The 23,836-nt window shown below is 36.1% G+C and overlaps 3 protein-coding genes across 5 annotated transcripts; all 3 read left to right on the top strand.

The window, feature by feature from the left end:
• Positions 1-159: 159 nt before the first annotated feature.
• Positions 160-2,115, top strand: LOC117929932 (putative glutamine amidotransferase GAT1_2.1). The gene is made up of 4 exons (XM_034850379.1): positions 160-304; positions 456-1,186; positions 1,296-1,505; positions 1,592-2,115. The coding sequence occupies exons 1-4, from the start codon at positions 217-219 to the stop codon at positions 1,844-1,846; spliced, it is 1,284 nt and encodes a 427-aa protein (XP_034706270.1). The 5' UTR covers positions 160-216; the 3' UTR covers positions 1,847-2,115.
• Positions 2,116-6,581: 4,466 nt separating this feature from the next.
• Positions 6,582-20,273, top strand: LOC117929930 (LEAF RUST 10 DISEASE-RESISTANCE LOCUS RECEPTOR-LIKE PROTEIN KINASE-like 1.4). 3 transcript variants are annotated; one of them, XM_034850375.1, is made up of 4 exons: positions 6,582-7,544; positions 18,523-18,555; positions 18,647-18,964; positions 19,070-20,273. In XM_034850375.1, exons 1-4 carry the CDS (start codon positions 6,716-6,718, stop codon positions 19,993-19,995), a joined length of 2,106 nt encoding a protein of 701 aa, XP_034706266.1. In that variant the 5' UTR covers positions 6,582-6,715; the 3' UTR covers positions 19,996-20,273. The 3 variants fall into 3 exon arrangements, with proteins under 3 accessions (XP_034706266.1, XP_034706269.1, XP_034706267.1); XM_034850378.1 differs by lacking the exon at positions 6,582-7,544 and adding an exon at positions 12,849-14,081; XM_034850376.1 differs by lacking the exon at positions 6,582-7,544 and adding an exon at positions 14,107-16,791.
• Positions 20,274-20,767: 494 nt separating this feature from the next.
• Positions 20,768-21,515, top strand: LOC117929933. Its single transcript, XM_034850380.1, has one exon. The coding sequence runs from the start codon at positions 20,982-20,984 to the stop codon at positions 21,432-21,434; it is 453 nt and encodes a 150-aa protein (XP_034706271.1). The 5' UTR covers positions 20,768-20,981; the 3' UTR covers positions 21,435-21,515.
• Positions 21,516-23,836: the final 2,321 nt, after the last annotated feature.

The following is a 23,836-nucleotide window of genomic DNA, read 5'->3' as shown; positions in this document are numbered from 1 at the left end:
TCCTCCACTGGCAACAAGCCAACAACCAAACCCTGCTGTTCTGTACACTTGGCTAAATGCGGCGGCCTGACCCCGCTCACCGATTTCCACGTAACAATATTTTATTAGCAAATCAAGTTCAAATTTGCTTTTCTATATATAACCAAAACGATCATAAATATAAAAAAGGTTAGGATATGTCAGAAGCATCGTCTAAACTCTCGCAAAATCACAACCATGGCAACCGATCTCTCTGTCATCCTCCCTCGCGTTCTCATCGTCTCAAGACGTACCCTTCGCAAGAACAAGTTCGTGGATTTTGTGGGTACGTCCTCTCTCTCTTTCATCTTTGCCTGATAAAAATTAACCTAATCGAAAACAAGATCTATAGTTCAAAAAGATTTGTTCTTTTGTTGTTCTTGTTCTTGTTCTTGTTGTGTGGGCTTAATTATTTGAATTGAATCCCTGATTCTCAGGTGAATACCATCTTGATCTGATAGTTGGGTATGGAGCAGTGCCGGTTATTGTGCCTCGTGTGACCGGGGTTCATAGGTTGCTTGAAAGCTTTGAGCCCATCCATGGTGTTCTTCTTTGTGAAGGAGAAGACATTGATCCCTCGCTGTATGAGGCTGAGCATTCTGGTCTTTCTCCTGAGGAATTCGAAGAGATAAGAAGACTGCATGCAAGCGATACCGCCATTGATAAAGAGAAGGATTCGATCGAATTGGGACTGGCCAAGCTTTGCCTTGAAAGGAACATACCCTACTTGGGAATCTGCAGGGGGTCACAGGTCCTGAACGTTGCATGTGGGGGTACCCTTTATCAAGACATAGGGAAAGAGCTCCCAAAGAAGCGCCCAGAATGTGAGAGGGTGGTGCACATTGATTATGAGAATTATGATGGGCATAGACATGTGGTGAAGGTGGTGGCCAACACCCCTTTGCATCATTGGTTTCAAGAATCTTTAGATCAAAAGAAAATGGAGATTTTGGTGAATAGTTATCACCATCAAGGAGTTAAGGTATTGGCTCAGCGTTTTGTGCCAATGGCTTTTGCCCCAGATGGCTTGATAGAAGGGTTCTACGACCCTGATGCTTACAATCCTGAAGAGGGGAAGTTTATAATGGGACTCCAGTTTCATCCGGAGCGAATGAGGCGGCCGGATTCCGATGAATTTGATTATCCGGGCTGCCCATCTGCTTATCAGGTTAATTTTATAAGAATCCCATATCATCTCTTCTAATCTAATTCATCATGATTGTGACAATTCTGTGAATGGGAATCTGACTTTTCAGATTTCTGCGGCGATTTTGCAGGAATTCGCGAAGGCTGTGATTGCTTATCAGAAGAAGCTTAATTGCTCAACCGCCTTGCCACCAAAGCCTCTCAAGCTTGATCAAGAAATGGAGAACAGGAGAAAAATTATTGTTCGCAGTTTCTCCATTGCCAAAGATATATACACAACAGGCCGTGGAATGAACCCATCTAAAGAGTCTGAACTTGAAGCTGGAGCAGAATTTCTTGAGGTATTATTACATGGAAATATAACAAAAGCGTTTGATTCTCTTCCCCGTTCAGTGAAGAATATGATGCAATCATTGTTTGTTTGCAGTCCAACACAGTACTGAGTTTGCAACAAGAGAATAGGTTGAAGCAAATGGGGGCAACAGTGAGGAATGGATCTTCCTATTTCCAGAGATTGAAAATGAATGAGGAGAGAGATCGGGCAGCAAAAACTTTAATGAGGAAGATGTCAGTAGAGCAGTTATCAGAGCTCATGTCTTTCTACCACATGATGGGGCAGATCTGCTCAGAAGTTCTAGACAAAAAGCTTCATGGCATTGTCAATGATGTTGGGTCTTGTTGAGGACTCACATGAAACTTGGATGATGGGCTCCTCTCCTCCCTTTCAGTCGCTATCTGCCTTTTTCCCCCTTTCTTTTTCTTAAATTTTGTTTGTGAGGGAGCAAAGTATATGCTTTGAAGTCTGTAGCGATGCTGTAACCTTTATTTCATGGTTATGAATCATGATTGATGCTGCAATGTGTTATCAGAGTCTTCTATAAAAGTACAAGGTAAGCTTTGACAATGGATGGCTGGTCATGAACTGCTATCTACAAATCAATCTTTTTTTTTAGTGGTAGCTACTGATTTTAGGTTTTTTGCATTTTCTGGAGTTTGATTGAATAATTATTATTAGCTACAAGGCATTGGTCAAACAAAGCATGCCCAATTTCATTCCGCTGGGAAGAACTACTAGCGAATGGGGCCTATAACCTGCATGTCGTGCTGATTATGCTTGAACATTAAGAAATGACTTTAGAGTGCCTAGGACCCAAAGCCCAAAAATCAAAAAGACTGAAGAGCCTATTTCCGTGATTTAAAAACAATTTTTTAATTTTTGAAAAGAGAAAGACAGTTTTTAAAAATTCCTAATTGACCTTTGTTATTTAAAAATGATTTTTAAAAGCAAAGTGAAATAGAAAAAAAATTTAAAAAAAAACAAGCAAAACTTATTTTTATCGATTTTTAAAAATAAAAATAAATATTCTTGACATCTTCTCTTTCTCTCTCACACAATCTAATACAATACCGAAAATCTTAAAATACAAACTTCATTTAAATTACATGTATGTTTCTGAATTTCTTTTAACTTCTCCAAAATATTTTATCAAGTAAATAAATTTAAAATTAAATTTATTAATTTTCAAAAATAATTTAAAACTTATCAACAACCAATTTAATTAATACTAAAAAGTTATAAAACTCAACAATATTAGTAAATCATAAATCAAAATTTATTTTAAATTTCAGAGTTAGTTTCTTTCACATGGATAAAAATTGGGTCTATAAGACTTCATTGTTTCTCTTTTACATAAAATCTTTATTTTTTTTATTTTTTTCATTAAATAAATAAACTCCAAATTAAATAAGACTTAATGTGTTGAATAGTGATCCAATCCATACAAAAAATTTATGGACAAAAATTAATCTAAAATAACTCTATTATTTTTCTTTTTCATCAACTCATTATTTTCTAATATTTTTAACCAAACAAATAAGCTCTAAATTAAAAAAGGTTTAATGTATTGGATTTATTAACAAGTTTAGTATTTTTTAAAAATAATTTTAAAATTAAATAATAAATTCATTGATATCATAAATTTCTGGATAAAAATTGGTTTATAATGAGTCTATTATTTTTTTTCTATACATAATTATATTTTATATTTTTATAGATTTTCTCACTATAAAACGGAACTTCAAATCAAGTCACACTTTATATTGAATTATTTATTAATGGGTTTAACAATTTTAAAAAATAATTTAGAACTCAAAAATAGATCTAATCATTAATATATATATATATATATATATATATATATATATATCATAAGTCATTACTTTACTGTTTCTCTTGTATACACAAATATATTTTTTGAATTTAAGTAAATAAATTGTAAGATATAATTAATAAGTTAAATTCTTTAATGAATTTTAAAAAAAAATTAAATAATTTTGAATTAAAAAAAATCTAATTAATTACATATTAAATCAAAATATTTTAGAATATTATGTTTGTAATTTAATATTAAATATATATATATATATATATATATATATATATATATATATATATATATATGCAATGAAAAAACTTGACTCATTTATGTATTAAAAAGTTAAACTTTATTCATTATTCTTTTTAATTAAAATATTATTTTAAATTATTACTATACATTTTTAACAAAAGAAAAATTAAGAAGATGTTAATATCCTTATATTTCTAACATATATTAAAATAGTATATTATTTTTATAAAAATATATATAATTTATAATTTATTATAATATTATTATTCATGTGTTTTACTAAAAACTATTTATTTGTAACTACAAAACTATTCTCATTTTTAATAAGATTTTAATTAATTAAATTTATTTTATACCAATTGAATTTGCAATATTTTTATAAAGCCAAAGTAAATAAATAAATTATTTTAAAAACAACTTATCCAAACAAGGTTTTGTTTTTTATTTTTAAAAAAAATTACTTTTAAAAACAAATTGTTAAACACCCTTATTTTTATAAAATATTAAAATAATTATTTTACATTCTTTAATTTAAAAATAATTTTTAAAATTAAATTTCAAAAAATATGATAAAACAGCCCAAATATTTTCAATAGTCAATATCATAGGCTCTGATTTTTCTTAATGAAGTGTTATAGCATGAAGTCGTTTGAAAGCAAATGGACCACTTAACTAAGCGGAGGGCAGGCGGACTAGATAATTTAAGGAGAGAAACGGTGGTCATATGAGAGTAGCTAACGGAAAGAGCAAAGTAGCTCCGTAGTCAATCAAGTTAAGTAAGTAGGCTTACCCAAAGGAAGTTTCATAATGAGTCAAGTAATAACCCTAAATGAATCTATAATAATTTTCAATAACACAAGTTACCATAAAATAAAGAAATGAAATCTAAGAAGTCAACCACGCCACGGCAGGTAGTGAAAAATAAATAAATAAATAATTCTCAAAACAACAATCAAAATTTATTAAATATGATTTTTAAATGATAAAAAAAAATATGTTTTCTCTTCTAAAGAATTATGAAAAGGTCTAGATAAGCCCTTCATTTTCCTCTCCACAATTTTGTATCCTGTACATTACGTTGACAGCCCCATTGCCGGCGAAGAAAGTGGGTGGGGCTTTTGCTTTTGATTTGGGGTGGACGTTGAGCCTGTCCTGAGCTTGACTGAAACTCGTTCAAAGCCCTTTGCAAGAGCTTGTTCATAAGCTTAAACCAACATTGCTCTATATTCTTGGACCCTTTCTTGAAGAAAAAATAAAAAAATTCTAATTTCTATTACAACACATGTATAGACATTGAACTTCAAATTTCTTAAGTGCTTTAAGCCCCATTTGCCACATCCTTCTTTTTATCTAATTAAAAGCTTCAGCATTTTTCTGACTCTTATAACTCTAAATTAATTGTTTATTTAAGAAAAGAAATGAGATTAAAAAAATAATAATAATAATTCTCTTCTCACCCAAATTGGTTATGAGATGCAATACAAAAGAGGATTATAGATGTGGTTGTTGATACTTGGACCTGATCAGCTTCTCCAAGCTTGTGAAATTGGCGGTGTGGGCCATATTGTAAATGGGCGACACTTGAAGCTTTCCCAATTGTGGTGTCATCATATTGGCCAATCTTATTCACAAAATGACAACCATTCATCACTATCTCAACCACCCTTTGGAAATTTGCACCAACTGCCCACATTATTCAATTAATACATCATTTATAGCTAGATTGGTAGCCGGTGTACGAACGGCAGAGAGTTTTAATTCCCATCTGTCTTCATCCTTTCTGATCATAGGACCTGAAGATTACACATTAAAATGATCCAGCGTAAATGGGAAAATATGAAATCAAAGGTGGTGGTTTTACCAGTTTTCTCTGGAGTCTACCACCCCGTTCACGACACTCAGTTTATCTTCCAGGGACTTGACTCACCACCAAACCCATGTCCTTTGATTTGGTATTAGTGTATCTAACTGTGAGATCACGGCATAGGTATTCATGGGTCGTTGGTCTGTCAAGACTCTTGAATTAATCCCATCCCTTTTCTTGTTCCTACATCTCATCAAATCTTGTGGACTATTGAATTGGAACAATCTCCAAGTCCATTGAGCAGTTTATACGTTACCAACTAATATCAACCAATTAATATTTCTCAAACTACCTCAAAATTTCATTACTCTTGTGCCACCATTACAAGTTTCTTTTCTTTGGCTTTTTTTCTTTTCTTTTTTTCTTTTTTTTTGTCCCCTTCACCATCTTTGAATAGCGTTGCAGTCAGGTGAAGCCATTTATCTCCGTTTCCTCAGGTTTCCATGAACATATATATAAAGTCTTTACCATGAAGACTGTGGACCCAATGTACAAATCTGGTCATTGATTTCAACCCAGAGACTCCAATGTTGCGTAAGTGGGCAAACTGGTAAAACCCACAATTCATAATTCAAATTCTTTGATCCTGCCGTTTGGTATTGGACCCCTCTATTTTCTTTAGGTTTGGTCTAAAATATGAACAAGTCGACAAAAAGGAAGCTTCAGCCACAAGTACGCATAAATATGAACATGAAATCTCGTGAAATCCTCACTTGCTTCACACTTCTCTTTCCCCTATTGACGGTTTTTTCAACTCTGCTTGCTCTTTTCCCGCACGCACTTGGATTTGCATATCGTCACCATGCAACTACTCTCTTTATTGAGTCCAGAACTGGTCAAATATTGTAAAGTAAATGGTATTTGCTTTTAAAATTATTGGTGAGGATATGAATCACCAAAATAAAAAATATAAGAAAATTGCTTTTAAAATATATATATATATATTTGGCATAAATATATATATATCCACTGTCAGTGTTAGACAGGTAGATGGGGGATAAACTAATGCTAATTTCCAGTTGAGTTTGCCACTTGATTTACTTCTTAAAGGTTTGGGTATTTAAGTAATTTGCCTTTGGTAAAGAAAAATGGTTTCACATTATAATAGTTTTTAAGTCGAGAAGAAAACAAAGCTCGAGTCCTTCCATCACTTTCTATGGATTGTCTTCACCATGGATGAAGTCAATTCACTTCCACAATCTCCGTTATTTTCCTTGAAATAACCCAACTCCTGTTATCCATCAGCTCGTCTCACACTCTCTAGCCCCTGCTGCCCACAATGAATTCCTTGTTTTTCTCATCTTCACCATCTCTAGGCCTCTTCCTTTTATTGGTGTTGGTTTTGTTCGATTTTCCTCTGTCTTTAGGCAACCCTGCTGAATTGTACAAATACAATACCTGTAGTAAAGAGTTCAACTGCGGCAACATCACAGGCGTGAGTTATCCTTTCTGGGGATTTGACCGGCCCTTGGGTTGTGGGCATCTTGACCTGCAACTCAGTTGTCATGATGGTATAGCAACCATAGAGATTAAGGGAGTTAATTACCGCGTTTTGAGTTTCAACAAGGATGCTCAAACTCTAAGAATTGCCAGACAGGACTACTTGAAGGGAATTTGCTCGCCCCTTCTTGTTAACACTACGTTGGATCCCAAACTCTTTGATTATGCAGCGGTTTACCAGTATGTAACATTTTTCTATGGTTGCCCCTATTCTCTGGCAATATCTGTTATGCCTCAAAAATTTTCTTGTTCCATAGCTGGGATTCCTCTGAAGGATGGTTACTTCGTAGCTTCACCACAGCCTCAGGGCCCTGGACCATGCAATGTCAGCGTGTTTGTTCCAATTCTTTCAACATCCATTTTGGAAGGAATTGGAAAGTTTCAAAATTTGGATCAATTAATTGAAGGAGTGATTGGAGAAGGAATTGAGGTGAGATTGAATGTGGATGGTACAGCATGTAGTGAATGCCTGGAATCAAAGGGAGTATGTGGTTATGACCTCGGTTTGAATCAAACGACTTGCTACTGCAAAGATCAACTTCAAGCCTCCAAAACATGTGGTTCCCCAACAGGTGACGTCGGAACACCCCAGGAATCTTCCCCTCCAGGTACGCATCTCAATGTCATGTTTTATTTCATACCCTTAGGCATTAGTTAAGATTCATATATAGCACAGCACCCACACACCAACAAGCTCAATACACCATAGCATCAAACACTTTCTACCCTTGAGAATTCATTAGTTGCCCTGGCCACCAAATTCAAATCATGACTTGCAATCCACCAGCTACGGGAGGTAGGAATACTTCTTCTGGAGGGGTGAAGAACTGTCCTGCAATTGCAGAACCCTCTGTGATCAAAATTATAGAAGAAATTAGAGATCAATTCTAATCAACTAGTTCTTGAATTTGATTAGGATCATCCTATCCCTTCAATAACTAATTATATGAAGATTGACTATGTATTAGGTAGTGGACCAAGCAATAAGTAACTCTATAACCCTTGTGGGACCAGAAGAGTCCAATGCCCTTGGTACGGGTGATGAAACCATTACAGACCTAGTAAATAACTAGGCATGAATAGAAAATAGAAATCGTATGGGAATAATAAGGCCATGTCAATAAAGTTTGTTTCCTTGCTAGATTTTTTATCTTATTTTTGTGTGGTGATAATTACTTGTTGCCCTCTAAAGTATCGCAAGTCCTTTCTCTTGCAAGTAAGAAACTTTTAATTTAACATTATATAGTTTGCAAGTAGTTACACAGAGATATGAATTTTTTGTGAGATAATAAGACTACATCATTTAAGCCGCCCCTTTTCCAACTATAGAGTTGCTTTCAATTTCATTTTGTTGGTTAGCTGTCAGCATTCCAAGCAGTATGAAAAGCCTTTCGTAATTAATCAACTCTTTAAGTTGTCCTTATACTTTCTATTTACAAGAGTTATGTATGCATGTTGTACTCTTATTGGCCTGTTTTGAATTCTCCAACTGTGTTGGTTGTATTTAAGGCGAGAAACCTTATTAGTCGTTGGTTAGGAATTGGTCACTAAAATAAACCTAAAAGGCAAATAACTTGTGTGAGGGAAAAATGTATTTGCGATATATAGAAACAAGGTATTTACGTTGAAAACTGGGAAAAACAATTGGGGGGAAACCAATGATAGTCTTTGAAACTAATAATGTCTGGAAAGTTAAAGAATGAGTGGAATAATGTAGAATTCCACAATGTTGGATGTTGATAAGCACATGCTCCATGCCTGCTAATTTATTGAATTCATGCTGAACTACAAACGATTTCTGGTTCTTCTTTTTTTGACAAGCACAGCTCACTGTGAGTCATACCTGACAAATCTACAAGGATTAGAGGACCAGGGAAAAATCTTGAGAGTCTATACAGAAAAAATGGTGTCTCAATTCTCAAACAATCCTTCAGTTTGTATTCCTTGTACGAAACCAAAATAGATGGATACAACTCTTTAAAAGGGAGTTCAAAGAAAATCTGGGAGACTTCCCTAATTGGTTGGGGGAGCCCCAAGGGAAGCAGAATTTGCTCATTCCATGATCAGTTTATTACCTGTTATGGACACTACACTCCATAACATGGGAATCTTATTTCGGGTACCCTTATGGGGTTCTTTTTATCAAGTAGTGCAAGTCATGGGAATTTCATAAGGGGATGTAATTGTTAGAAAGAACCAATATATTGATGGAACAGCTATTGTTCATTGGGTTTCGACATTGGATGTTGCCCGATCTCCTTTGAGTTCAAATACTAGATGTTAACTTATGTTTATCAGTCATCTATTAGTGTAGCTACTTTTTTTTAGTTTAGACATTGGATGTTGCTTGAACTTATGTTCTTTGATCACTTACATATTGTACAAACCTTTTTCTCCTAGGCGGTTTTACTATTGAGTACTGTGATAACTTTAATTAGGTTGATTTAGACATTAGTGTATTTATCGAAGCTCCACTCTAATGTTGCTCCACTCAGTTGCTAAGGATAACCTATCACACAAGAAAGATCCAAGGAGACCTCAAAAATTCCCCACCAGTGATCAAGTTAAACTTTAAGCAAAGAGAATGAACAAGAATATGTAAGGAGAGAATCATTTTAAAGAGGGGATGTGGTCCTCATCTTCCTCATTTTTTAGTCCACTATATAGTATCTCATAAGGGGTAGATTGGGAATACTACATGGGCTTAATAAAGGTCATCCTAAGTCCAAATGAATTTCCCATTAAGTGTTAGGATACTCACTGCCCCTATAATCCCCAATTGTCAAATTTGATGGCCTCATTGAGCTTAACATCTCATCTATTTGTTCAAAATGACTTTCCCATTAAGTATTTGAGATACCCATTGAGACCCTATAATCGCCATTTGTCAAATATTGAGATATGGTGCTTTCTAGCAAATAAGAAGGAATCAATTAACAAGCTACTTTGAATTATGAATGCATTATGAGCATAGTCATTCCAATGGAGGGAAGTAAAGTCTTAGAGCACCCTTTCCCTAACCTCAATAACTACTCAATAGATACTAAATGGAAATTAACTTGAAAAAATAAAATAAAAAGCAAAAAATTGAACGTCAGATATTAAATCAAATATGAAATTACAATGATCAGTAATATTAAAAAAAATTAATTATACATTAAATAAAAACCAATTCAAAATAAATAAAATAAACGAAAGCAACAACAAGAAAATAAAAAATAAATAAATAACCTAAAAATAAAAGTTTATCCAAGATCCCATCTTCCTAAGGTTGACTATAAGAACTAAGGAAGAATGTGCAAGAACTCACCCTTAAGGCAAAAGATTTGAACCCACTAAATAGTTGCTCATTTCCTCTTTTATGTCTTTCCTAAGCAAGCCTTAAGTTACTTATTCCTAGAGGTCTTTCCCAAAGTCAAGGGCTCAAGATTGGTTGAAATTAGTCACCCACTTTGGCCCAACCCATTCCTTCATTGGTTGAAATTAGTCAATCGCTCTCATGTGTTGCAATCACGTGAGTTTTGATACCAAAATGGTGGTTGTAGGTGGTGAGGCCTTTTGTGGTGCATTGGAACATCCCTCGTCTTTCTCTATATAGTTTCGTAGACAAACAATCTCCAAAGTTTCTAAAATTTAGTTAGATTTAAGTTTGAAAAGTGAAGAATTTGACAAAATTTATTTTACGTCAATTGAATATGTTTAACCCCTTTAATCACCTCAAAACATTTTATTGATCATATAGATACTTGATAATTCCTTGCAAATTCTCTTCATATATGGAATGTCGGAGAAGGATTTTGAGATCTTCTTTATTTGCGAAGTATCATCGTAAACATAAAAGACTCAAAAAATAAAAAATAAAACATGGGGAAATTGAACATAGACATAATTACTTAATTGTAAGGTAATTTTAATATTGAAATTAAGTAAAAGATGTGATCATCATCCCAGTTTTTATACGCAATAATCACCCCTTGTGGAGGAGTTGGAGGTCAGTTGTAGGCGCCTTGTACTTTAATACAAGTCAATGTACCAGACAACTGTGACTAGCTTTGACTGATGATGCCCAATCATGCTGTCCAATCAAGTAATAAGGTTCAAAAGTCTGGAAATTATTCGGGAGACGTACGTGACCGACCCCCTCATAGCTGCCCGAAAGACGTGGGTGGCCGACTCCCCCACCTATCAAGTGCAGATTTCGGGCATAGAGACCTTGACAGCTGCCCTAATCTAATGAAATTCTAGCAAACACTTGTATTTTATTTAAATTTTTAAATACCCTAATTGTCTTGTCAAAGTCTGATCAATACAATATATAGACTTTGGTGCCTTCTTGAACCCCGTTCATATTTTCTCCGGGTTATGATCGAACTACACATTCAAGAGTTCTCACTACTGTTATGTAATTATGCCATAGAAGACAGACGAATACGTGGATTCCACTTGGCGTTGATTTCCAGTCATGAGCATATTTTTGGCATTACACGCAATCCTCATAGTCAAAACTCCGATATTTTCCGAGCCAGATTTACTTAGTCAAAACTCGTCACCATCAGAAATGAGACTTCTTTCGTCTTAATTCATCTCCTTCATTCTCCTCTCAAATATCTCCTCAGACCCCTACCAAGTTTTCATGAGTTTATACGTTTCAAGTTGTTTGTGTAGATGCATGCGTACTAGTTAAGCCATCATCTCTAATTTCCAAATAATAGACAAAGAAAGAAAGACGATTGGAGACAGAGTCCATGAGTAGGTGCTGCCGTCGATTGTTAACTAGCAAGACCAATGGGGTACGGATGAGAGCCTAATCGTAATGAGCTTTTGGCGAGAACAGGGAAAGGAAAGGGTTCGTGGTTGAGTGCCTTGGGACATGGTAGTTAATATTAAGTTCCATGTCCTGTTGTTTCTTGTTAAATCGTTTCATTCTAAGGAAAATACTAAGAGTCTGTTGTTTGAACTAATTTTAAGAACATTTTTTCCTTCTTTTGTTTTCCTTAAAAGTATAAAACCATTCTTTGGAGTAGAAAACATTTTGAGAATTTGTTCTAAAAGTAGGGTATATTTTGATAATTTTTACTTATTTTTTTAGAAATTAATTTTTTAAAATAATTATATAAATAAGGAGAATAATTAAGAATAAAGTATTATAGATAAAAATTATTTTTTAGTAAAATTTAAAAATATAAAACATGGGTTAAATAATATTCTAAATTCTTAATTCGACTTTTATTTTAGAAACTTCATAAACCTATTTTTAAAATATTGTTTTTAAAACTTATTTTTTGAAAACTGTTTTCGAAATGCCCCCAAGAGATTATAAGTTGAGATATACTTATCAAACTTCTCTTTTTTATCGTGAAAGGGTGTAAAAAAATCTAAACCGTTGAATAAAGATATAAATAATAACATCAATAAATAATATATATAGTAGGATTAAATTAGTGACATTTATAGGTATGTCTTTTGTTTATTTTTATTTTTTATATAATAAAGATATACATATTTGGAAGTATTCATAATTAAAAAAAAAAAAAAACTAATTTAAAATATTTTCAAGTGTATCAAAATTCCAAATTTAATTAAATTATTATTTTATATAATTAAAATAAAATATGTGAAAACATAGGAAATTAGTAAGTAAATAATAATTAAGGTTTATGTTTGATTATTAAGAAAATGGAAGAAAATTTCTTATGTTTTATTAACTACTAATTTATTTATATGTGGTATATCTTTTTGGATTTATAGATTTGTTATTCATATGTGAAGTTAATTAACAAAACTAATTTATAAATTTTTTTAATTTGGAGAAGAATATTAAATCCTATTTTTTATTTTTTTAAAGTAAATTTAGTTATATTTTGAGCAGAGAGAAAAACAAGATTTGGGTATTATAGAAATTAAAGTTGAAAAGATGAGAAACGAGAGAACAGACTTTTTATTTTTTATATTAAGATGAAAACCAATAAATACTTAGAAGCTGGAAGGGAAAGGAACAGGCAAAGGAGGAGAAATTGTCATTTCCCTGACTTTTGACTTATACATGAATCATGATAAATTTTATGAGTTTCCGGGACTTCATTTATAGGCTGTTGGGTTTGTTGACCAAGTGCCGATCGAAAATGAATTAAATATTGGATTTGCGTACAGGGAAAACCACTTAGCGATAGATTATTTACATTAGACTCGGTCAGTTACATTGCCACCACCGGCTCCCATCACATTCCAACAGAAGCTTCTTTTCCTTGGAAAAAGCTTCACAACTCTCCAAATCTTTTCAAAGATCCACCGTTTAATTTTATTTTCATGATTGAGAAAGGAAATTAATTTCATCTCATCTCCATCTCCATATCCATATCCTTCTGAATCATTCCAAATCGCTCTCTCTTGCAAAATGAATCTCCATCTTTTTCCAGTTTTCCTTATCCTCCTGTTCATGTTCATGGTCCCTGTTCCGAGGGTTGTGTGCGAGGCCAATCAACAATTCGTCAGCTGCGGCGCAAAGTATGAGTGCGGGAATATGAATATTAGTTATCCTTTCTGGGGAGGGAACCGCCCTCCTTACTGTGGCCATCCAGGGTTCGAGCTGACTTGTAATGGTGAAGCCCCGGTGTTTACAATGAAGGAGGCGAGTTACCGAATCCTGGATATCAATAACTCATCCCATACTCTCACCGTTGCTAGGGCGGATTACTGGGATAGTTACTGCCCTCCTACATATGTTAACACCACTCTGAATGGATCCATTTTTAGTTATAATGCCACCTATACAGACGTAACCCTCTACTATGATTGTCCCCAACTTACTATCGCGCCTTCCAACCAGTTCAGTTGCACCAATATCACTGGTTACTATACAACACTGGATCTTAACCTTGGCGTCAGCATAGGGAGTTGCGGTGTGTATGTGACGGTTCCGATTTTCAAGTCAGCAGCTACCGCTATAGTGAGCGGCGGAGGTACACTGACTCTTCTTACAGAAGCTCTTAAGGGTGGTTTCGGGTTGGAGTGGAATGCCAGTAATAGTTTGTGTACAGAATGTGTTGAATCCGGTGGGCAGTGCGGCTATACCTCCAACCAATTCACATGCTATTGTCGGAGTGGGTATTCTCCCTCCACTTGCCAAAACACAACAAGCGCATCAGGTATGTATAGAAACAACTTCATCATATATATAGCTTTCGTCTCACGAACATGCATGCCACCCATCATCACTTTCCTCATTATTGTGTTTTCTGGAGGCACCTTAGATTTTGGGATAGATTTAATTTGTTTTGGGAAGAGCCAGTTTAAGGGAGGTAGCTTTCCTTTGGAATTTGAGGGAAATATGGTTTGCTTGTTCCCGAGCCACACTGAATCCTCAATTTTTCCACACCCTGGAACATCCCCAATTAACACCACTTTTATCATTTTTTTTCCACCATTCTTTTAGATTAATTGCATATTGATTGAAGGAGGAACCTTTCTCTGAGTCTATATTCAAAGGTCCTGTCCCTTGAGGTTGCAGAATATGAATCCTTCCATTTTAAAATTAGAATTTGACAAGTCGCAATCTGCTCAGAGCAAGAGACGTATATATCTAAGGTTGGTGTTTTATTCTTTTCGTTGCCATCAGATGATGGAATATTGAGATGGGATCGAAAACTGATTATGCCCAACAGTAGTCTGCAGTCTGCCTCATATTCTCTTTCACTATGCTCTTTCACCTTAAGAATACAAACCACCTAGCAGAAATTAGAGCTGGTGACAACCCAGGCCTAAACTAACTTCCCAGGGAGCCTTTCACTCTTCTGGACTTGAAATCAAGTATTCTGAGTCCTTGATCGAGCTCTTAAGGGGTTGTCTGAATCCCTTTTTTTCTCACCTAAGATTTTGGGCTCCAACTTTATAAGGGTCTTCCATCCATGTTTTTCCTCCACCCAGACCCCATGTTTAGCGCGCCAGTCAACTTAGAGGTGCCAACTGCACTAAATTAATCGTTCTATTTTTAATCATTACGCTTCCCAATAAGACTGGGTTGGTAAAGATAGTCACCGCAGGCCAAGCCTACCTAGTAAATATCTATCATATATTGCGCATCATCCACTGTGTAATCCCTTCTTTAGTGGCTACCAAGTCCAAGGAACCTGCAATTGGTTTTTGTTTAACATGAAAGCTTCTGGAAATAAAAATTTGGTTACCTGCTCTGCCTAAACTATGGGTTAGGTTTTAAGTTTTAGAAGAGGTCTTGTTTGGGTGAAGTTGAATTTTCCGTCTATACCCACTAACTAACAGTAATCGACTTTTCTGACCCACCAGTTTATGCGTCTTTCCGCTTTTACATACAGACCCAATTCAATTCATGGTAGTCGTGTTTTTAAAATTGTAAATTTAGTCAAATGAAGTGGCCGGGCTTCAATTTCATGTTGTCTAGACTCTCTAGAATTGCAATTTAGTAAAAATAAAATAAATAAACATAGCCAAGAAGGCTCAATGATGACTCAAATAAAAATTGGCAATTTCCCACAAAACAAATATTAGAAAGAGGGGTTGAAGAAATCCATATGTTGTAGGGTTAGGTAGCTTTCTTCAAGTTGCAGATTGGACCCTCCATTGAGAAGGTGAGCAAACTACGTCTCCCATGTGATATTGAGGTAAATATTATTATTATGAACGAGTGGTTGTAGGTTTTGTACCTAATACACCCAAGTCTTCCAGTTTTTCAGTAGGCATTAGAAATACGTTTTCCATTTTTACTTGTATTAATCAATTTTGGATAACAAGGATGAGATCATTCGTGGGCAATTTGGTAATCGCACTCCTTCGAACGCTACAAGAAGTCGATGGAAATGCCGACGTGGCGACTTGAATATGACAAGATTTCCAGAAAATGGTAGCGGCAATCGTGGAATGGTCCGTGGCAGACCCCCACCACATGGGCTCCACCACCATCGACGTTAAATACTTTACAGTCCAATTTCAAAGGTCAACCAAAGCCACCGCCGACCTCCAATCCTCCGACAAATCCCCTCACCCTGTTACCAAATGCCATCTCACTCCACACTCCGCTCCCTCCCCTCTCTTCTCCATCCTCAATGTCGCCGCCGCCGCCGCCGCCGCCGCCGCTACTCCTCCTCCTCCTTCCTGCCGTCCTTCTCATCTGCTCCGGCCACCTCCCGGCCACTCTCTCCGCTGGTGTCACCTTCTTCCCCAACTGCAACCGCACTTTCAGCTGCGGCTCCCTCCAGAACATCACCTACCCTTTCACTGGAGGCGACCGTCCGGAGCACTGCGGGCCACCGGGGTTCAGGCTAATTTGCCGGGACGGGTACGCCGAGTTGAATATGAAGTCTCTGATATACCGAGTTCTTCGAATCGACCAGACCGGTGAAAACCTAACCCTGACCAGGTTGGATCTCTGGAATAACACTTGCCCCTCCCAGTTCGCTAATTCCACTCTCAATTTCACCATCTTCAATTACGGCGTGGGTAACGAAGAACTAAACTTGTTCTATGGCTGCGATAGTGTGAAGCTAATGACGCCTTCCAATCAGTTTAATTGCAATGCGAGTGGCAGTGCAAGTGGCAATTCAAGCTATGCTTATTACTTAATTGGTCCCGTTCCCGATCCGATTCTGAAAATTATTCGTTGTAATACTAGCCTTAGGATTCCGGTACTTCAATCAGCGGCGAATAGTCTCACTGCCAATAACATCAGCCTTGGTGAAGTTTTGACGGTGGGTTTCAATGTGAATTATAGTAATCCCTGTGAAGCCAAGTGTTCAGCATGTATTGCCCATGGTGGGCAATGTGGATATGACTATGATAAGGAAGAACCCATCTGTATTTGCAGTGATCGGATTTGTCATGTACGAGGTATTCAAGCTTGCTCCATGTTACTCATTTTTCTTTGTAAGTGATTTTAATTGTGGTATAGGTTATGGAGAATGGTTGGGAGACGATTAGGATGATTAATCCAGTCCTGATAGCTTTTCCTTAATGGAATGAACTCATTTTTGGTCAATAGATGGTTTAGGATTGATGCTTTGCAATGGTCCGGGTTTTGCTGCACACCCTGTTTTCACCATTCTTTCACTCAAAATGCACATACGTCATTCCATTTTAGACAACTTGGCCTGGACAACCTACATGCTAAGGTCCTGGATTGCAACCAAACTTGATCTAATTCTGCCCCGAAGCATGCTCTTAAAGTCTGATTAGAGGAAAGGTTGTAAAAGCAAATAATGTGATCAACCCCAATCCCGGAATTGTAAGTGAATTGTTTATCCTTGAAAAGAAATTACTAAATACATGTCCTAACCCATATAGATGTAGGCAGTATAGGATTCCAGTTCTGCAACCCAACTCAATCTTAACCTCGTTTGTTCTGTTTGATGGATGGTTGAATTCTCTGAACAGAGTGAAATTTGGCAAACTTGGGTCAACCCAATTTTGCATTTTATGTCTCAGAATTATAATCCACTCTTCTCGACCTTGAAATAAAGGAGATGAAAGAAAAAATGTTTATATGTTCTTTGTATACGTACTTGTCAGTGAACTCATTCTTTTTTGCTTTGTTCAAAAGCTAGAGAACTTCTTCCAACTCTGCTCTCAAGTGTCTAGCTTATTAGATTAATAGATGCTAACACAGTGCTTGAACATCTTTCTGGCTCATGATTTCTACCCTTGTTATTTAGCACAAAACTTCCTTAGTTAAACATACATCTATATTTCTGGCTCAAGATAAAATAAAGTATGTAATTCCTTGGTAGTTGAGAAACTGCTATTTCAGTCTGAATTTTCAATCTTTCTACAGGTGTTTGGTACTCAATTCTACATCGTGTTTGATTTCATTGAGGGCTGACTTTCTTTTGGTATCTTAATTTGGTACAGAAGAAGAAGAGGAAAACTGTGTTAAGATTTGGTCACTTAAGTTCTGCTGATTCCTGTTTGCTTTTGCATTCTGAATTCTGTTTATTGTTTTTTATGAATGTTTTTTGATCTATTACTTGACTTTTTCCTGTGTCGTGCTCTTAGTGCTGCTATCTTTCTAATTGATTTCAAGCCAGCAATCTTACTGGTGAAGGTGTCTGGCTGCCGAGTCTGCTAAATCTAGATTGTATGAGACTGTGTCAGACAGACCATCAAATCTCCCTAATTTGCGAGAAAATGGAGCCCCCACAACAACACTATCACATACCCTTCCTTTAGTACACTGCCAAGGGAAAAAAAAAACACCCTACTTACCAGTATGTCTTTAACATCTCTATTTGCAAAGAGATTCTGGTCAACAAATGCATATAATGTTTTATAATTGTTTCCGTATCGACACTTTCTACATCCATCACCTGCTTCCATTTCAGTGAATAGCCTAGTAGGCTATGATTTTAGTGGCTTTGTTGATCGGAAGGGTTGTGAGGAAAATCTTAGTTTCTAACAAATATTAATTAGGATGATCAATAAGGGCCTGATTGGTTAGTTTGTATTACCATTGTGTTACATATGTTCCTTTTTTCTATCTGCATACAAAATAAATTTCCCATTAGTTACTTCGACACAGTCATTCATGTTTCAACTGACATTGGCTGTATTTCATGAATATTGCAGGGACAGGCGGTAATAATGTACCAAAAACAATAGGTAATACCTCTTATTTCAAACAGATTTGAACGCCTTCAAAATGGTTCTTGTCTTGAAACAGATTTTGAGAATCCTTTTCTTCCATTTTCAGGCTATTCCGTATTAGGTGCAGTCCTTTTGGGCATTTTCCTCGGATGTCTCTTCTATTTTCTTGCCCAACGGCGAAGACGTGCATCCAAAGCTAAAAGCAAGGACCTCCCTACTCCTCCTTCAAGCAAAGGCATTGCACCATCCTTAACTGGTTTCTCTGAGAGCATCCCCTCTTATCCCTACACAAAGTCCGACATTGAAAAGGGGAGCACCTACTTTGGAGTTCAGGTCTTCAGTTACATGGAACTTGAAGAAGCCACTAACAATTTCGACCCATCTAGAGAACTTGGAGATGGAGGATTTGGCACTGTTTACTACGGTTAGACGACCATAACTTTTAATATCTCTTGCAATTAGCGACTTAACTCACCATCAAATATTTGGTTTTCCTTTTTCTGAACTTCTATTTCAATTCTTTGTTCAGGTAAACTACAAGATGGGCGTGTAGTTGCAGTTAAGCGCCTATATGAGAATAATTTCAAACGTGTTGAACAGTTCATGAACGAAGTTCAGATCCTAACTCGTTTACAACATAAAAACCTCGTGAAGTTGTATGGGTGCACCTCAAGGCGAAGCCGAGAACTCCTCCTTGTTTACGAATATATTCCTAATGGAACTGTGGCAGATCATCTCCACGGTAAGCAAGCAAACTCTGGCTCGATCACTTGGCCTGTAAGGTTGAGCATCGCCATAGAGACAGCCAATGCACTGGCTTACCTCCATGCGTCAGAAATCATACACCGTGATGTCAAAACAAACAATATTCTCCTGGATAACAATTTCCAGGTAAAAGTTGCTGATTTTGGGCTTTCTCGATTGTTCCCAACTGATGTCACCCACGTGTCAACTGCACCACAAGGGACGCCTGGCTATGTTGATCCCGAGTACCATCAGTGCTACCAACTGACCAGCAAGAGCGATGTTTATAGCTTTGGGGTGGTTTTGATGGAACTTATATCGTCAAAACAAGCTGTGGACACCAATAGGCACCGGCATGATATTAATTTGGCCAACATGGCTGTGAACAAAATTCTAAATCATACGTTGCATGAGTTGGTGGATCCATCCCTTGGGTTTGAAAGTGATTCTCTTGTAAGGAGGAAAATAACATTGGTGGCAGAGTTGGCTTTTCGGTGTCTGCAACATGAGAGGGATATGAGGCCTACCATGGGAGAAGTGCTCAAGGCTCTGAAACGAATTGAGAATGAAGAGAGCGACGTGCAGAAAGCAGAGGAGGTGGATATAAACTCAGAGGACATCGGGCTTTTAAAGAGTAACCCTCCCCCGGTCTCTCCAGATTCAGTGGTGGCTGATAAAGGGGTCAACCCTACTACACCTTATTCTTTCTAGTAGGTTGAGATTTCCTTCTCATTTTTGCTTAAATTTGAGACTAGAATGGTTTAAGTATTACTCACACTCATGATAGGATGTCACCGAGTGTATTAGAATTTCATTGTCTTGGGAACCACCTGGCTTTGTCATGATGTTCATAGAAGATAAATGCAAGCAAACATACCTAATATGTGCAAGTTTCAGGGAATGTACATGGTAAAATGAAATAGCAGCACAAGTATGCTCATCTTCTTATATTGAATACACCTGTTCGCATCCTTTCATTGCTTTGTTTACTTTTCAGAGAATTTTGCTTGTACTGCACATAGAGTTCTGCGTTCACAATTAAACCACCGCTTACATCATCATCTCATACTCCATATTTAGCAGCTTCTCTTTGGATTTTTTGTTTCCGAATTACTTCGGAAAGGCATATTCTATTTTTTTTTTTTTAATTTTTTTATGTGATTGAAATACAAAATGATTGGATGTGACACATCATCCCAATCAAGCATCGTTTCGAAGCAAATCGATATTTCTTAATATAAAAAAAATGGTACTCGTCATTCTTTAAAACATAAGTGAAATAAAAATGAATAATTAACTTAAAATAATAATGAAATTAATTATTTTCGAAATCCTGAGAAGCTGCCACGTGCAAGCGGGAAGCTCACTCGCACGATGCAAACACCCAAAACGGACCCCAAAAAGAACCCATCCGTCCTTATTTTCTATTATTATTATTATTATTATTATTGTAAGGAGGAAAAAAAATTGAAAAAGAAAGAAAGGAAAAAAAAACAAAAAGGTAGAAAAGACTAAAGAGTAAAGAAGGATGGAAGAATCAAAATAGCGAATGCACTCACCTTATTCATACTCTCCTCTCTCAAGCAATCATCACTCACAGAACAGATCCTCCAAAACCCTCCATCAGCATTCATTCCAATTCCATCTTTTTCTACAGAGGCAAAGTAGAGACACAAACTGCTAGATTTTGATCTCCAATGGCTACTCTCCAGAAATTCAAGCTCCTGGCCACTCAGTGCGCCGTCGCCGGTAGTCCGACGCGGAGCCCGGCCACCAGCCCCGTCGTTCATCTCCGTCGCCGCAAAACTCTGCGAATGCTCCTCAGCCGCAACGCCGGCCGCCGGATGTCGCGACGGGATAGCTCGCCGGATCCACCAGGAATCAGCGAGGATCCACCTCGGAGGCCGAAGGAGTTGTCCGCCAGTCACAAGCTGAAGGATTTGTTCATCTCCTCGCCTCCACTTGAAGATAGGGTTTCCGAGAAGGTGAGGAGTTCCGTCGATGAGCTGCCGACGGCGGAGTCCACTGAGAACAGCGGCTCCGGTGGCCGCCGAGGCGGCCCCAGTTACATCAGGCCGTTATCAGCGGCGTTTCGGCAACGGTTGCTGAGAAGGGCTTGGCGACCCGTGCTGGTAACCATACCAGAATAGTCGCTGCGAAATGTACGGATAATTCCATTTTTTAATTTTTGGAAATTGTATTTTATTTTAATTTTCATTTTTTTTCTTTAATTTATTGTGCGTGGATAACCCCAAATTATTCTGTGCCGCATAGTTCTAACGGGCACCGCATGGTGCTAACATGAACATACATGCGACACCGACAACCATTATGGGCGCAGAGAAGCGGGGTGCAACCCAGGTGGCGCATTTTAGCAAGAGAATGTGCCACCAGCATCATAAATATGGACCAGAGGAAACTTCAGTGTGTTTGCCACAAAACTAAAAAAAAATATAAACTTAGGCTTAGATTGATTTGTGGGGGCGTAGGTCTTAGGAAGTGGGATACATAATGAGGACAAGACAGAAGGTGATTAGTAATGTAATTGAAAGTTGTGTCTCTTGCAGTTCCATGTGTGATGTGTAGTGAGATGCTAACATAATTGTGGTTGGGGCAGTGACCCATCTTGTCCTTTCGAGGTCCCAAACCCCTCCTGGCCCATCTGATAAGTACATTGATCTTGATTGGATGATCTTGGTGTGGGGGGCACTCCGCCTTTATTGTCTCTATTGCTAGCGAACCCTCATTCGCTTTTAAGCCGTTGGTCTTGGATTTTTCCACCCTCCCTTTGGTAATTCTCTTTACCTTACATGGGTAATAAGATTGCTACAATCTTATGTAAATTTGAAGATGGAGGCTGTGCTATTTCAAAAGAAATTTACAATATGGATGTGAGATGATGAAATTGGGTAGTACTAGGCTAGCCTAAAATCTTGTCCTGTTTTTAATGATGATGGGGGTCTAGTGTGATCAATCAATTGATGGTTAGATTAGCCTTTGCCTCTTTATGGGGAAAACTGCCATGCCTCCCTCTTACTGCTTCACATGATTAAAGTTGTACGGTATATATATATATATGTAGTAGTGGGCTTCATTCCCATGCATTACCATTCATCAACCAACATCATAATTCATATTTACAAGCTCCAAGGGCTTTCAATCCTTTGTTCTACAAGTGTTTTTAAACTGCATGTTTTGTCGGTCACACCTTTTACTTTTATGGTGTGTCAATGTAATAAACATTATTATTATTATAATAATAATAATATGTGGGCTAAGGTAAACATCAGCAAAAGAAAAAAAAAAAAGTTACCTTTTAAAGAAACATCAATTAGATGCTATTCCAAATATCACTTTCAATGATTTTTTTATATTTTTGAAAATGATTAATTTTATCAAAAACCTAAATTTCATAAGAAAAATATTTCTAAATATTAACTTTTTTTTTAAACCTAAGAGTTTGATTTCTTTGACTTTTTTTTTTTTTAATATATATGTATATAAATGAAAAGTTTTTAAGAAATAGATTTTTGATAAAACTTAATACTTATTATTTAATAAAATTTATTCTAAATTATCAAATTAATATATTTATTTTTATAAATCATAATTAGGGTAAAAGAAATCGAATAAAAATAAAGATATGGTGGAGTAGTAAAAGAAATTATAAAAGTAATTAACTCAAATGATGGTAAAAAAATGTAAAATAAAAATGTAAATTTAAAAATAAATTAATTATTTTTATTTACTATTTAAAATTATTTTTTATTTTAAGTCATATTATTATATTATTTTATTAAATTTATTTAATGACTTCAATTAAATTATTAAATCATTTAAATGGTTTATTAAGTTATTAAAATTAGACCAAATATGCGCCGGACAACTTACACCTTATGAGCAATTGAGGTGGCAAAAAGAAAAACCAATGGCCTAATTCCCCACCTTTCACGTGCTTTGTCTCATTTCCGTCAGAGTGCGGCCATCCTACGCTCAGTTTTTAAAGGACAAATTACTCATTTACTTCAGATGTCAACCCAAAAGGTTTAAAATCAGACCTAGATTCCTTTCGTTCTTTTCATTTTTTCCCCCTCTTTTGCCAAATAATATTAAAATTACATTTCCAAACTAAAAAAGTAGACTTGTTTGGCACCTACACGAAGAAGAGCCATGTGCAAAATTAATATCTAAAGGCATAGATGCTCAGCCCAACCTAACCATCCTACTATTTCACAAAATAAAATTGGTTCAATTGGAGTTGAAAAGGTCTAAGACCCTAACGCCTTGTGGACAGGAGAAGAAGAGAGGAGGATGTGAATTAGTAGATATTGGTTCCATCAGCCATGTCATAGTTGGAATTGTACCCTACCTATATCTACCCCTACATATTATTTATTCCATTTGATTCACGGGTGTAATTGTGCCATACAAACCAATGTCAATGCCACACCCACTCATGCAAATTGAATATTTTTAATAATATTTTTTCAAAAAAATATATATATTATTCTATTTATAAATTAAAATTAGTTAAATTCTAATTAAATGGAAT

Source organism: Vitis riparia, chromosome 14 (assembly GCF_004353265.1).
Source record: "Vitis riparia cultivar Riparia Gloire de Montpellier isolate 1030 chromosome 14, EGFV_Vit.rip_1.0, whole genome shotgun sequence".
NCBI lineage: Eukaryota > Viridiplantae > Streptophyta > Magnoliopsida > Vitales > Vitaceae > Vitis > Vitis riparia.
This window is presented reverse-complemented; position numbering and strand designations above follow the sequence as displayed.

Bases quoted from the DNA above. Each gene is read 5' to 3' on its own strand.
- LOC117929932 (XM_034850379.1), top strand. From the start codon at position 217: ATGGCAACCGATCTCTCTGTCATCCTCCCTCGCGTTCTCATCGTCTCA. The intron at 1,187-1,295 runs GTTAATTTTATA...GCGATTTTGCAG, and splicing joins GCTGCCCATCTGCTTATCAG to GAATTCGCGAAGGCTGTGAT. The intron at 1,506-1,591 runs GTATTATTACAT...GTTTGTTTGCAG, and splicing joins CTGGAGCAGAATTTCTTGAG to TCCAACACAGTACTGAGTTT.
- LOC117929930 (XM_034850375.1), top strand. From the start codon at position 6,716: ATGAATTCCTTGTTTTTCTCATCTTCACCATCTCTAGGCCTCTTCCTT. The intron at 7,545-18,522 runs GTACGCATCTCA...TGAATATTGCAG, and splicing joins CCAGGAATCTTCCCCTCCAG to GGACAGGCGGTAATAATGTA. The intron at 18,556-18,646 runs GTAATACCTCTT...TTCCATTTTCAG, and splicing joins TAATGTACCAAAAACAATAG to GCTATTCCGTATTAGGTGCA.
- LOC117929933 (XM_034850380.1), top strand. From the start codon at position 20,982: ATGGCTACTCTCCAGAAATTCAAGCTCCTGGCCACTCAGTGCGCCGTC.